A 15853-nucleotide genomic window follows, 5' to 3' on the forward strand; every position below is an offset into this window, starting at 1 on the left:
TATATCTAAAACCTTCTTTACACCAAGACCCAAGCCACTTATTGAAATCCACTGTTTTGGTAGTCTTTCCTCCCCACGTGGGAATTACTTCAGAAAAAGCCACAGTCCAAACCAAAGATTTCAGTCCCTCCCCAAGCTTCTGGAATGCTCTCTGTGCTGTAAACTTGCTATTGTTGGCCAGGTCATTTGTCCCCAGGTGAATTACAACATCAGTATTTGAAACCTTGCTCTCTTCTCGGATCACTTTCAGTATTTGTTCGGTACATCTGGTAGCTGAAGATCCTGGAAGGCATTTCACTAGGTTGGAACCCTTGAACTGTGTTCCTAAGTTAATGCCTCTGATAATGGAGTCTCCTATCAGTAAGAGTTTTCTGCTTTTCATCAATCATTGTTTGGGGGATGTTTCTTGCGTTGTGCTACTTTCATTGCCTCTGGTTCTACTGCAGTACTTCTTTTTCAGCATCATAATGATGTAACGCAGCAAAAGAATTTGACAGGGGCAAAAGTTGGGAGGGTGAGTGCTTCTGTGTCACAGATCTTAGTCTACTAGAACCTACTGTGACCCATCTATTCCTCTGTTTCATTCTCTGTGGCAGTTGTGGTCGTAAATTGGCTGGAAATTGAGTAATCCTGGATGCTTTTTTAGTTGTAGCTAATTCCTTCTTGAGTTTGTCGATCTCATCTTTCAAAGCTGGTATTTGGAGACAGGACAAGCTCTAAGGTTCCAGATAGTTTGCGTTAGGATTAAAACAGAACATGTATTGCACTGAATGAAGGTCATATTGATGTGATTCACAAGTGTGAAAAGGTGAATTATGATAGGGGATAACAAGGAGTAGGATTGACCAATTATGGTGTAATGAAGATAATTGCCCTATTTAAAGGAAGTTCACCTAGGGGTGGGTGGGACTATAGAGTCGACCCTCTGCAAGTGACAAGACAGTTTTTTTTTAATTAGATAGAATAGAAAGCAGGTAATCAGGAAGATATTAAGAAATGGGTAACATCAGTTTACAATCAAACCAAGTCTGAAAAAGCCCAGCGAGTTAAGTGAGTAGACTTTCAGTTATGTTGGATTTTGATCAGTCTACAGAGATATCCAATATTTTAGAAGTCTGAGGAGCCCAGGCAGGACTCACAAAAGAGTCATGTTTCAGGACATGGACAAATGATTGTTTAGGTCTCTGAGTGACTTTATCCTTTTGGTTTTCTTAATAATTTTACCCTATTATACACTGTAAACAATTGATTTTTGGGAATCACTAATAAAGGGAAAGATTTCCTTAGATTGATGAGTAATATACTTTTGTAAATAAAAATATGTATAAAGATACCTCTGGTGCCCATGTTCTTTTGAGAGTGCATTTTATTCATTTTAACTGAGACCATGAGGTTTTCTGTCCTCCATTGAAACAAGGACCCTTTCAGTTACTTGTCTTTTTTTCCCTTGAAGGCTGTAATTCAACTCTGTTTATTGCTTTCCATCATAAATAGTACAGAAAAATAGCATCATGTACAACTGTTGATAACACGTTTTTTTTTTTTTTTTGGGGGGGGGGGGTTAACATTGTTTTTGAAATACAGAACAATTTACAAAACCAAACCAGAGTCACGCTTTACACGGATACTCATCAGAACACTGCCTCAAGAATATAGTGAAACCAGCAACTTTTAACAGCATCGATGCTTGTTCCTCTGCCCCCAACCCCTCCCTCTCTCAGCTCCAATTAGCTCTGGAGTTACTTTGGGCAATCAGGTGATATCTACACATTCTGTTATTAAGATGCTCTGACATTGTGGACTTCCCTCTTCTACCTTAGCATTTCTTCATTTCCCATATGCCTCACAAATTTGTATAAATGCAGTCATCATGCCTCTATACACTGCTGTCAGTTTAGACATCAAATAGATATAGTCAGTGATTGTAATCATCTTGTTTATTTAGTTATTTATTTATTTATTTATTTGGATTCTGCTCACACCAGTTTCAGTAGTAGCTCAAGATGAGTTACATTCAGGTACAGTCCAAGTTTGTACCTGAGGCAATGAAGGATTAAGTGACTTGCCCAAGATCACAAGGAGGAGCAGTAGGATTTGAACCAGGCACCTCGGGATGTCTAGATTGGTGATCTATTGTATCTTAGTACAAGCTGAAGAGGATAACGTTTTAGCATACAGATTCAATAGTCATCTTCTCAACTTATCAGTTTATGACTGTTGATTTCAAAACATATCTTTCGCATCGAACAATTCACCAGAAGGAAAGAAAAGGAACAATGGAGGGCAATGCCGCAAAACAGCACCCTCTTATTGTGGCACAGCCTACTTTATCCTGGAGCATTCACTCTCATCATCGGCTCTTTGGTGATCTAACCACTAGGCCACTCCTCCTCTCCTTATATAGGGTACTTCCATTTACTTCCAAGCAACTGCCAGGATTTAATTTCCATTTAAATTTTAGCACATAAGATATGATATCTGAAGCACATTTTAACAAAATTGTCCCAAGTTCTTATAATCCCCTGGCCTTGTCCTCCTTGACTACATTAGATTTTAATAGGATAAAATAAAGTAAACTGAAAAGAATTGGAATAACAAAGAATAATTTAAGTACTCTCCCTCTGACAGCTCGTAATGAAAATAGAACCTCTGCATGCAAGATAGACTGAAACAGCTAGCCACCTCCCACGTTCCCCAAAACCAATTCTTTCAGGTTAACATTAGCTGATAAGAGAAGAGAAGAACCTTGAGGGCTGAAGATGCTTTGGGGTGAGAAAGAAAAGGCAAATTCTAAGTCTATATTTTTATGTATTTATTTATTTTTGTATTCTTGTATCCTACTATTATCTAAAAACAAATTTTGGTTCAACATAGCTTACAATGTACATTTTTGTGGAGTTACAATAATATTGTGCAATGTGGAGAGGGCATCTATAGTTCATGTTGTTATTCATAGAGTTTTTGAAGAGACTGATTTGAAGAGGAAAAGGTAGTGGTAGCTTTTATGTTCAGTTGTAGAGTTTTGGTGATTATTCGTATAGTTTTTGAAGAGGTAAATTTGAAAGGAAGGCAACAATATCTTTATGATTAGCTGTAGAATTCTTTTGAAGAGGTATTTAAAGATGCTGACATCATTTCTCTATGTTCTCCTAGTTTTCTTCTGAGTGGTGTTGCCATGCTATCCTGCTACTCCATTCATTTGCTACTGAAATCCTCAGGCATTGTGGGTAAGTACTTCCAAAACAGCAGATATATTTATAGAACTCTTTCAAGCAGGGTCAAATATTGCCTAGAAAAAGGTTATTTTCACCTTGGTTGCAAAGTCATTGAGGAACAGTGGCGTAGGAAGGGGGGACGGTGGGGCGGTCCGCCCCAGGTGCACGCCGCTGGGGGGGTGTCAGCTGCGCTGGTTCACTGCTCTCTCTGCCCCGGAACAGGTTACTTCCTGTTCTGGGGCAGAGAGAGCAAGGAACCAGCGGAGCCGACGCAGCTCCCAGCGACGACGTGCACTCGGGGCGGTAAGAATGTGCTCCGAGGGGGGGTGCACATGCCAAGGGGGGGGGGGGGGTGCGCCATGCTGCACCCATGGGGTGGGGGGGTGCGCAGCCCTGGGTGTCAGCCGCCCTCGCTACGCCACTGTTGAGGAATACTGTAATTAAAGTTTAATGAACATTTCATTCCAAAATGCAATATCATCCATGAATGCACATGTTCTTGTGAGCAGACACAGAGACAGGGGAGAGAGGAGAGGCCTACATCTGGCCTTTGTATGAACTTTGAGTCACTTGTGAGTATTAAGATCTAAAACATGAGTACATTAGAGACTAACTGGGTTATGGAGGGAAAGTTATCTCAGTGGTTACAAGTTTAAGCAAATCTCAGTCTTGAAAATATGTCAGTCAGAAATGGTTTTTAAAAAAGAAAAAAACAAACAAAAACAGATGCTACAGCAAGAAACTGACAAAACCTGGAAACATTAGATGAAAATAGGACAAGGTGCCATTACATCACAATAAGAAAAAAAGTCTCTAAGCTGATAGTGCTGCAGAATTTAATACATCCTGATCAGACACTAAAGGCATCATTTCTACATAATTCAATCCGCTGACCCTTTCTGAATCCTCCCCCACCCTATCAGTTCAAGAATAAATAAATAAATCACACACTCTATTAGAGAGATTGTTCTGTATATATGGATGGTTCATGGCTGAAGCATAAATTAAATATGCAAAAGAATTTACAGCAATATAGTAGTCTGCCGAACAAGATAAACTCATAGTATAAGGTATGATGTGATCCTACATACGTATACTTGATCTTGATTTGTCCTTGCTATTTTCAGGGCACAGGCTGTAGAAGTCTGCCCAGCACTGGCCTTGTTCTCCAGTTACTGAAGCTGAATCTGTCCAGTTACGATCAGGGTACAAACCGTAGAACTCTTCCCAGCACTGGCTACGCTTCCAATTCCTGGTGTTGTCATCTAATCACTGCTAAACTTCTTTGGATCCATGCCTTCTACACAGGATTCCTTTGTGTTTATTCCACACATTTTTGAATTCCGTCATTGTTTTTATCCCCACCACCTCCCGAAAGCAATCCAGGTATCCACCACCCTCCCCATGAAAAAGTACTTCCTGATATTATTCCTGAGTTGCCCCCCACCTCCCCAATCTCGATTTATGTCCTACCACCTTCCCATATTTGGAAAAAGATTGTAAATTTATACCTTTCAAATATTTGAATGTCTGTATCATATCACCCCTGTCTCTCTTTTCCTTCAGTGTATACATGTTCAGGTCCTCCTCATATGTCTTGTGACCCAAACCTCATGCCATTTTGCTCACTTTTCTATGAACCACTTCAGGTCTTTTTACATCCTTAGCAAGATACAGTCTCCAGAACTGAACATAATACTCCAAGTGGGGCTTCACCAATGACTTTTACAGGGGCATCAACACCAGACTGGCACTATTGCTTCTTCTGTGATGTGTGTTGTGATGATAGACATGCTCTTTGACATGGCTGGTTCTAGGGAGTGTAGACACATCCCTTTTTCTCATGGCCTGCTGGTAAGTCTTTTTTTCCCTCCTCTTCCTTGCCCAGGCCTTGCCTGCACCCACATGCACATCAAATGTGGTCCCTTTTCATCAGCTAGAGGTGGCCCAAACCGAGCAGGTGGTCACTGTGGGCGCCTTTGTGATGATGGTTCTTGGTACGCCCAGTTGCTAAGTGGAGAATACTGGCTCCATATTGTGCTTCACTGTCTATAGCAGCTTTTGTTCAAATTTATCACCCACATATTTTCTGCATTTCTCAAATAAAATAGTTACTAGATATGCCAGTTTAGGCTCAAGAAATACCAAGCTTTTATTTTACAGATCCATTACTTTGGGACACATTACCTACTGAATTGTGTTGTATCTGTAGTGGTTCCTTCTGGGGGATCACTGTATATAGGGAAGTTACATCCAAGGTAGCTAGTACACAATGTTGAGTGTTACAGTGAACAGTATCCAAACGTCTCATAAAATCAGCAGAATCCTTTAAATAGGATTTACTTTCACTGTTGCTTTTGATGTAGCTCACCATGCTTTCCTCCTCTGAAAACTGAGTAGTACAAACTTTTAACAGGTAGTTCTATCAAGGAACGTTGGAGAGGTGAGTTGTCTATATATGTGGAGCACCTTAGGGTTTCCTATTATACCCATATTTATTCCGTGTATTTTTCAGAGATGATTCTGTGGGACTCACAGGCTAGTTTTTTTTATCTCTTATACTGATTATATTGTGGTAATTGTTCCATTGGCTGTTGCATATGCTTTGAGGGTGTAAAATCATGCATGAACAAGAATTGTGGTAAGGTAAACCCAGAAAAGACTACATTGTTGTGAATGGGTAGTCGAGAAAAACTCATTTCATCTACAGATCAGCTAATTGTAGAGAAGAAGATTCTTTTATACCAAACCACACAGGTAATATTTTACCACACCATCTACTGTTCCAAGTGGGTAAAACTAAAACATGCATGATTTAATGTACGATAAAGCAACAGGATAAGCAAATTCATCAAAAGCCTCTACAAAACTCTATTAAGCTTGAAAGGATGATTAGCACAGAGGTCAACCCAAGTACCTGAGCTTCTGTATTACCAGTAGATGATACTAGTTGGTACCTCAATCATGACAGAGATTGTGGAAAAACTTTAACTAAATAAGTAAGTCTTTTGTTGTTTCCTAAAAAGTATCTGTGTTGTTAATACAACACAATTCAGTAGGTAATCCAGCTTATAATCGAACGAGAAAAACGCCCAAGTTCCGACCTAAATCGGGAGATGGGCGTTTATCTCACAAAAACGAATAACGCGGTATAATCAAAAGCCGAATTTGGGACGCTTTCAACTGCACTCCGTCGCGGATGCGGACAAAGTGGACGGGGGCGTGTCGAAGGCGTGTCGAAGGCGGAACTGGGGCGTGGTTATCACCCGAACAGAGATGGGCGCCCTTCGCCGATAATGGATGCGTTTGTAGCTAGAATTTAGGGCACTTTTCCTGGACCCTGTTTTTTCACGAATAAGGCCCCAAAAAGTGCCCTAAATGACCAGATTACCCCCAGAGGGAATCGGGGATGACCTCCCCTGACTCCCCCAGTGGTCACTAACCCCCTCCCACCACAAAAAAATGATGTTTCACAACTTTTTATTTTCACCCTCAAATGTCATACCCTCCTCCCAGGCAGCAGTATGCAGGTCCCTGGAGCAGTTGTTAGGGGGTGCAGTGGACGTCAGGCAGGTGGACCCAGGCCCATCCCCCCTACCTGTTACAATTGTGCTGCTTAATGCTTATTAGTCGTCCAACCCCCCCAAACCCACTGTACCCACATGTAGGTGCCCCTCTTCACCCCTTAGGGCTATAGTAATGGTGTAGACTTGTGGGCAGTGGGTTTTGAGGGGGATTTGGGGGGCTCAACACACAAGGGAAGGGTGCTATGCACCTGGGAGCTCTTTTACCTTTTTTTTTGTTTTTGTAAAAGTGCCCCCTAGGGTGCCCGGTTGGTGTCCTGGCATGTGAGGGGGACCAGTGCACTACGAATCCTGGCCCCTCCCACGAACAAATGCCTTGGATTTATTCGTTTTTGAGCTGGGCACTTTCCTTTTCCATTATCGCTGAAAAGCAAAAACGCCCAGCTCACACATTGGCGAATAAAACATGGGCGTCTATTTTTTATCGATAATACGGTTCGGTCCGCCCCTTCACGGACCCGTTCTCGGAGATTAACGCCCATGGAGATAGGCGTTTCTGTTCCATTATGCCCCTCCATGTGTCCCAAAGTAATGGATCTGTAAAATAAAAGCTTGGTATTTCTTGAGCCTAAACTGGCATATCTAGTAACTATTTTATTTGAGGAATGCAGAAAATATGTGGGTGATAAATTTGAACAAAAGCTGCTATAGACAGCGAAGCACAATATGGAGCCAGTATTCTCCACTTGGCAACTGGGCATATTAAGAACCATCGTCACAGAGTATGAAGGCGCCCACAGTGACCACCTGCTCGGTTTGGGCCACCTCTAGCAGATGAAATGTGACCACATTTGATGTGCATGTGGGTGCAGGCAAGGCCTGGGCAAGGAAGAGGAGGGAAAAAAAGACTTACCAGCAGGCCATGAGAAAAAGGGATGTGTCTACACTCCCTAGAACCAGCCGTGTCAAAGTGCATGTCTATCATCACAACACACATCACAGAAGAAGCAGTAGTGCTAATCTGCAATCTTTGTGTTACAGTGACTCCTGAACCTGATGGCCACACTCAACTATGTTCCTAAGTTCATGCCTCTTATAATGGAGTCTACTATCAGTAAGAATTTTCTGCTTTGAGCCAATCTGTTATTGTTTTGGGGATGTCCTTTTCATTGAGTTACATTCCTTGCCTCTGGTTCCACCTTTTCTGAGCAAAGGTGGAACCAGAGGATGCAAAGGATGGAAAGGTGAATGCCTGTGTGAGACAGGTCGTAATCTACCTGAGCCTACTCTGACCCATCTATTCCTCTGTTGCTTTATTCTCTGTGGTAGTGCTGGTGGTAAATTGACTGGGAATTGGGTAGTTCTGGATGCTTCCTTAATTGCAGCTAATTTCTTCTTGAGTGTGAGACGATGTACTATGTTAACGGATATCAATGAGCAGGATTGTCCAATATAGGGTTTATTGAAAATAATTGTCTCTTGGTTTTCCTATATAGGGAGAGCTAGCCTAGGGCTGGGTGAGAGAGAGGTGGGCAGGGAAGGACTATAAAGTTAGGAGGAGGACATACATATAGCAACTTATAGGAGCCAAGAGCTCTGCAAGTGATAGAAAAGGAAGTTTTTTCTTTATTTTTCCTCTTATAACAGTGGTTAGCATATCCGGGTTTAAAAAAGGTTTGGACAAGTTCCTGGAGGAAAATCCATAGTCTGTTATTGAGATGGACATGGGGAAAGCCACTGCTTGCCCTGGGATTGGTAGCATAGAATGTTGCTACTAATTAGGTTTCTGCCAGGTACATGTGACCTGGATTGGCCACTGGTGGAAACAGGATACTGGGCTAGATGGACCGCTGGTCTGACCCAGTATGGCTACTCTTATGTTCTAAATCCTTGTGTGCATGTTGTTCATGTAACCCCAGTATTCTGTAACACTGCACCTCAATACTGGAATGCTCCTGACCCGCTCATACCTCTCCCATGACTATTTCCCCTTTTGGGTTGCAAATGGGTGCTTTTGCTATGCCTGGGAACAGGGTCTAGAAAGGGACCAGTAGATGCTGGGAGGCTTTAGAACTTAAGGGATCACTTGTTTCTCGCTTCATTCCTCCAAACAAAATAGTCCAGTCCTGGCCTTTACTCCAAAATAGAAATAGAAAAAATAAAAAAAGAAATGTATTGGAAGTCCATGCTATCAAGCAGTATAGGCACTTTTCTGGCAGAATAGTTACAAATATATAAAGTTCCTTGTTTTATGTGAGGCAGAAAAATAATTTCTTAAGCCTTAGATGTCCCTATATTTACTTTTAGCCACATTCAGAGAGGGAAATTTTCAAACAGACATTCTGTTTTCATCGATGGCTTTGGAAAATTGACTTTAAACTCCATATTTAAATACAGCACACCAGTTGTTGATTCACATCACTCAGAGCTGTGACTCTTCCTCACCTGAAGCCTGCACAGCTCTGCTAAACCATGATGTTCTGGTTTTGTTTCAGGAATCCGGGCCTATGAGCAGCTGGGTTACCGGGCGTTTGGCACACCAGGGAAGTTGGCTGCTGCTGTGGCTATCACACTACAAAATATTGGAGGTAAGCAGCTGTGAAATTTAGAAAACATTAGTAGATCTTTTCTGCTGGAATGAAAACCTACACTGCGGGAGACCAGACTCATGCAAGCAGTCACAGGACGTCACTGTGCAGTGGTTCACATCACTGGCACTGTCAGGGCAGTGCTGGGAGGAAACTTATGACTGGTGCTGATAGGGCACTGCTGAAGAAACTCACATGGCTAGTGCTTGCAGAGAACCAATGTCAGGGAGTTCACATCATTGCCACTGCAAGGCAGTACTGGGATGAAGTTCCCATGACTGCTGACGGCAGGGCCTCAATGTGAGGAAGCTCACACTGCTAGACTTCATGCTAATGATAGCACTGTCAACAAGTTTAGAAGGATGATTTACTTTGGCCTATGGCAATTAGAAAAACCTAAAATTTGTGTCTGCACATCTGACACTCTTACTCTCTTGCAGCTATGTCCAGTTATCTCTACATCATCAAATCAGAGCTACCTCTGGTCATCCAGACCTTCCTTAACCTCGAGAATAAGACATCGTAAGTTTTTAAGGGCTATTTAGGATCTTCTCCCCACATTATGTCATCTTCTCCTTGCTATCTACCCCTTTCCTTCTATCTGCTAATATGTTTTTGCTCTGCCAATGCACCTCAAACCCTATTTTGCTCTGCAGTAGCCCCTGCTGTCCCAATAGTGACTAGGTGGCCACTGGCACATCTCAAGTAGTCAGGGCTTCCTTTTGCTTAGAGTTCTAAGCATGAAGTGCAGTACAATAAAGAAAACCACGCTGACAATCACATCTCCTTGACAATGAAATAAGCAAGTGATGGAGATGAGGGGTGAATTACAAGAGAGACAAAGAGGGACCTGAAGGAAAGAGAGAATGGAAAGGACTCTAGAGTTGAATGTTCTAATGCATGCTTATTAGGTGTATCATTAGTATTTGGATTCTAGTACTGATAAATGTTTCCTGGTAGTTCTATTATTAGGTTTTTTCAATCTACTTTTTCAAGTTTACCTCATTTATTGTATTTATGTTTATTCTTGGTTATTTTACTATTGTTGCTGTTAACAAAATTGTAAGTTTTACGTTAAATTGTACCTGCTGTACACCGCCCTGGGTGAATCTCTTCATAAAGGTGGTTAATAAATCCCAATAGATAAATAAAATAAATAAGGGGAAAAGAGGACCACAGTGGAGGCAGAAGGTGCAGAGAGGAATTACAGGATGGAAGATGGATAGGAGGGGAAGATAGAAATGGGATGGAATGGACAGAGAGGAACCTGAAAGAAACAGAGAGAAGGAGGAAAATGAATAAAAGGGACAAAAGTGAGGTAAGGGAGGAGTAGGAGTGTGATGATGTGTCATCCCATCTGTCATCCCTTTTTAAAAACCTACCTAGATCTGCCTTCGTGTGCCTGGAATGAAATTCATTCAATTTTTCTTTTTCCACATATGACCAGCCTAAAAACAGAGGGAACGAAGTACAAACTAAAGTCCAAACAAAAAAAACAGCACCACGGGCCTTTAAAAATGGAACACAGTTCTTTAATGAATGAGCCTTTTTTTTTCTTTTTTCATCCATCTGGATACAGAAAGTGATAGTGCCTTGGTGCTTTGTAGCTTTTACTACATGAGACGTGGGGTAAGGAATAATATATTGTAGAGGAATATATTCGAATTATTCCCCAAGTTTTCCACGTCATCACTGTGACCCCTGACGCAGGTGCTAGTCACCGAAACAAGGCCCGTGTCGGGTCTTTTTGTCAAGGCTCATTCATTAAAGAACTGTGTTCCATTTTTAAAGGCCCGTGGTGCTGTTTTTTTTGTTCAGCCTAAAAACAGGCCAATTCTTAGTCCTTTTCTTCACGAAGCAATTTTTTTTTTAAAGCCAGATATTGTATAAAATACTTGACCACCCCAGATGAGACCAGCTGTGCCAATGCACCTCAGTCCAGCTCCGTCCTGCCTAGTACTGTTCCATTGTTATAGCACCCACAAACTCATTCTCTGCAGGACGTTAGTTCCTCAGTCAGATTGGTATATGTGTGATTTTCCTGACTGTGTCAGGGCTGTCAGGAAGTGGACAGCAGTCCTAAGGCCATGCATTGGAGAGCCTTTCAAGAGCCCTGTGCTTTCTTCAGACCGAGGAAGGGAGTAGAGCGTGTTGTAGCTTCAGCAGCCAATTAACCTGGAAAAGACAAATCTTAAAAGAGAAACCCCTAAGCTGTCTTTGCAGCTTTGGAAAGACATCAAATGCTAAAGAAGAGATAACCAGCCCCCACCCCCTACCTGTGTCTCACTGGCTTAACAAAGAAATTAAGAAAATTACGCTTCCTGTGAGACGTGGAGGGGCATAATTGAACGAAAACGTCTATCTCCATGGGCGTTTATCTCCGAGAACGGGTCCGTGAAGGGGCGGACCGAACTGTATTTTCGAAAAAAATAAACGTCCATGTTTTATTCGACAATTTGTGAGCTGGGCGTTTTTGTTTTTCAGTGATAATAGAAAATGAAAGCACCCAGCTCAAAAACGAATAAATCCAAGGCATTTGTTCGTGGAAGGGGCCAGGATTCGTAGTGCACTGGTCCCCCTCACATGCCAGGACACCAACCGGGCACCCTAGGGGGCACTTTTACAAAAACAAAAAAAAAGGTAAAAGAGCTCCCAGGTGCATAGCACCCTTCCCTTGTGTGTTGAGCCCCCCAAATCCCCCTCAAAACCCACTGCCCACAAGTCTACACCATTACTATAGCCCTAAGGGGTGAAGGGGGACACCTACATGTGGGTACAGTGGGTTTGGGGAGGTTGGACGACTAAGCATTAAGCAGCACAATTGTAACAGGTAGGGGGGATGGGCCTGGGTCCACCTGCCTGAAGTCCACTGCACCCCCTAACAACTGCTCCAGGGACCTGCATACTGCTGCCAGGGAGGTGGGTATGACATTTGAGGGTGAAAATAAAAAGTTGTGAAACATCATTTTTTGTGGTGGGAGGGGGTTAGTGACCACTGGGGGAGTCAGGGGAGGTTATCCCCGATTACCTCTGGTGGTAATCTGGTCATTTAGGGCACATTTTGGGGCCTTATTCGTGAAAAAACAGGGTCCAGGAAAAGTGCCCTAAATTCTAGCTACAAACGCATACTTTTTTTTCCATTATCGGCGAAAGGCGTCCATCTCTCCTCGGCCGATAACCACGCCCCAGTTCCACCTTCGCCACGCCTCCGACACGCCGCCGTCAACTTTGTACGCTTCCGCGATGGAGTGCAGTTGAAAACGTCCAAAATCGGCTTTCCATTATACCGATTTATTCGTTTTTGTGAGATAAACGTCTATCTCCCGATTTGCGTCGAAATCTAGGCGTTTTTCTCTTTCAATTATAAGGTGGATAGGGTTGTGCACAGGGCTAACATTTTCAATTTGATTTTGGTTTGCTTGGACTCTGTTCCCATTTCTTTTTTCCAGATTATTTCACATGTTTATTTCAAAGGAGCATAAAGCAAAGAATAGCACCAACTATGTTGGCGGCATCAGGGGTTAGAGTTAAACTGCAAAACAATTAGAAAAATAACATAAAAGTAAAATGAGATATAGAAATGTACTTACATTGACACCTAAGAATATGGACTAATAAGAAATTGCATCCTCAGTATTTCCATCAGTTAAAGCAAACACCTCCAAAAATTATACACATAACAGCTGATATTTAGCGCTATTTAACGGGCTGGAAACATTCATTGGCCGGTTAAATAGTTTTTCGGCACCTAACTGCTAATATTCAACATAAGATAACTGCTTATCTCTGCTGAATATTGCTGGTTAGAACCGAAAAGATAGCTGGTTATATCGCACAATAACCAGTAATAGTCAGTGCTGGCTGGCTAAGTTTAGCGGGTTTAAAAAAGGTTTGGACAAATTCCTGGAGGAAAAGTCCCTAGTCTACTATTGAGACAGACATGGGAAGCAACTGCTTGCCTTGGGATTTGTAGTATGGAATGTTGCCAAGATTTGGGTTTCTGCCAGGTACTTGTGACCTGGCTTGGCCACTGATTGGAAACAGGATACTGGGCTAGGCGGACCATTGGTCTGACCCAGTATGGCTACTTTTATGTTCAAATTGGACCGCCTAAATAGCAGTCCTATCTTTGGCCACTATAAACATAACTGGCCAGCGCTGAGTATTGACGATAGCCAGTTAAGGTTGAACTGACAAAATAAAATGCCACTGAAATGTAGATGGAAAGCGATGATCACAAATGCTTGCAGTTTAAGCAACAAGGTTCATGATCTGCTAGCCCTGATGTTAGAGGCAATCACGGAGACCTGGCTCAATGATTCCCATGAATGGGATGCAAACATACCAGGCTATAATCTATTTAGGGAGGATAAAGATGGTCGTAAAGGTAGAGGAGTATCTCTGTATGTGAGAAATGATATCACAGTGACTGAAATGACAGGGGCCTGGGGAAAGAAAGAAGCGATATGGATCACCTAAAAAGAGATGATGGAACCTCTGTCCACATGGATGTTGTCTGCAGACCTCCGACACAATCGGAGGAACTAGATAAAGATCTGATTACAGATATCCAAAAGTTGGGAAAGAAAAGAGAGGTGCAGTTGCTGGGAGATTTCAATCTGCCGGATGCAGATTGGGAAGTTTCATCTGCGGAATCGGAAAGAATTAGAGAGATCATAGATGCTTTTCAAAGTGCTCTGCTCAGACAAATGGTGATGAAACCCATGAAGGAGGAAGTGACACTAGATCTGGTGCTCACAAATGGGGAAAGTGTGTCAAATGTTCGAGTGGGTGCCCACCTGGGCAGCAACGACCATCAAACAGTTTGGTTTGATATAACAGCTGAAGTTGAGGGCAGCCACTTAAAACTCAATCTCCTGGATTTCGAGCATGCTGACTTTAGTAAAATGAGGGAATAACTGAGGACATACGGAAAGTGGAAGGGCAGTGGTCCAGGATGAAAGAAGCTATAAATATGACTACAGATCTAAATAAAAGCAAGAGAAAAAGGAAACCGATATGGTTCTCCAAGCAAGTAGCTAAGAAAATAAAGGGTAAGGAATTGATGTTCATGAAATACAGGAAAACTCAAGAAGAGGAACATGGAGAGGAGTACCGGATGAAACTGAAAGAAGCCAAGAGAGAGAGACACCTGGCGAAAGCCCAAGCAGAAGGACAAATGGCTAGAAATGTAAGGAGGGAGGGTGATAAAAATTTCTTCAGGTATATTAGTGAAAGGAAGAAGACTAAACATGGAATTGTGAGCCTGAAAGATGCTGCGAACTGCTATGTGGAAAATGATGAAGAAAAAGCAAATGTGCTAAACAAATACTTCTGTTTTCATGGAAGAAAATCCTGGAGAAGGACCACAATTGACTGGCAAAAGTACATATGAGAATGGAGTGGATATAGCACCATTCACAGAAGAGAGTGTTTATGAACAACTTGAAAATCTAAAGGTGGACAAAGCCATGGAACTGAACAGAAGTTAGAAGAATGGTCTAATGTTTGGCAATTAAAATTCAATGCAAAGAACTGCAAAGTGATGCACTTAGGGAGTAGAAATCCAAGGAAGACAGATGTGCTAGGTGGTGAGAAGCTGATATGCACAGGCAGGGAGAGGCCCCACTTGGAGTATTGTGTTCAGTTTTGGAGGCCATATCTTGCTAAAGATGTAAGAAGACTTGAAGCGATCCAGAGGAAGGTGACACAAATGATATAGGGCTTGCACCAAAAGATGTATGAGAAGAGACTGGAAGACCTGAAAATGTGTACCCTAGAGGAAAGGAGGAACAGGGGAGATATGATACAGATGTTTAAATACTTGAAAGGTATTAATATAGAAACAAATGTTTTCCAGCAAAGAGTAAGTGGTAAAACTAGAGGACATGAATTGAGCTTGTTGGGTGGTAGACTTACTTAGGAGTAATGTCAGAAAATTCTTTTTCACAAAGAGGGTGGTGGAAAAAAAAACTATGGCGGAATTCAAAAAGGCGTGGGATGAACATAGAAGATCTCTAATTAGAAAATAAGTGATATAAAAACAAAACATATCCTCCTCTGAAAAGGAGGACATGTCTGAGGAATTCCAGTCATGTGGAGGGGCATTTTCAAACTGGGATGACTATCTCTAAGGGCGCCCAACTATAAGGACGGTGCCGCGAAGGGGAGGGGCAACGCGTATTATCAAAGCAAGATGGACGTCCATCTTTCCTTTCGATAATACGGTCGGGGACACCCAAATCTTGACATTTAGGTCTACCTTAGAGATGGTCATCCTCGGTTTTCGGCGATAATTGAAACCAAAGACGTCCATCTCAAAAACGTCCAAATCCAAGCCCTTTGGTCATGGTAGGAGCCAGCATTCGTAGTGCACTGGTCCCCCTCACATGCCAGGACACCAACCGGGCACCCTAGGGGGCACTGCAGTGAACTTCAGAAATTGCTCACAGGTGCATAGCTCCCTTACCTTGGGTGCTGAGCCCCCCAACCCCCCCCCCCCCCAAGTCCACCTGCTTGAAGTACA

At 42.4% G+C, this 15853-nt stretch overlaps 1 protein-coding gene across 1 annotated transcript in view; it reads left to right on the top strand.

The window, feature by feature from the left end:
* SLC38A3 (solute carrier family 38 member 3) overlaps window positions 1–15853 on the top strand; it is a 255214-nt gene that overhangs the window by 169536 nt on the left and 69825 nt on the right. Inside the window, exons 5-7 of the mRNA XM_030207217.1 lie at window positions 3154–3227; window positions 9235–9327; window positions 9768–9849. Of these exons, the coding sequence (XP_030063077.1) occupies window positions 3154–3227; window positions 9235–9327; window positions 9768–9849 (249 nt within the window). The remainder of the gene's footprint in view (window positions 1–3153; window positions 3228–9234; window positions 9328–9767; window positions 9850–15853) is intronic.

The sequence above is a fragment of the Microcaecilia unicolor genome, chromosome 6, assembly GCF_901765095.1.
Source record: "Microcaecilia unicolor chromosome 6, aMicUni1.1, whole genome shotgun sequence".
Classification (NCBI taxonomy): Eukaryota; Metazoa; Chordata; class Amphibia; order Gymnophiona; family Siphonopidae; genus Microcaecilia; species Microcaecilia unicolor.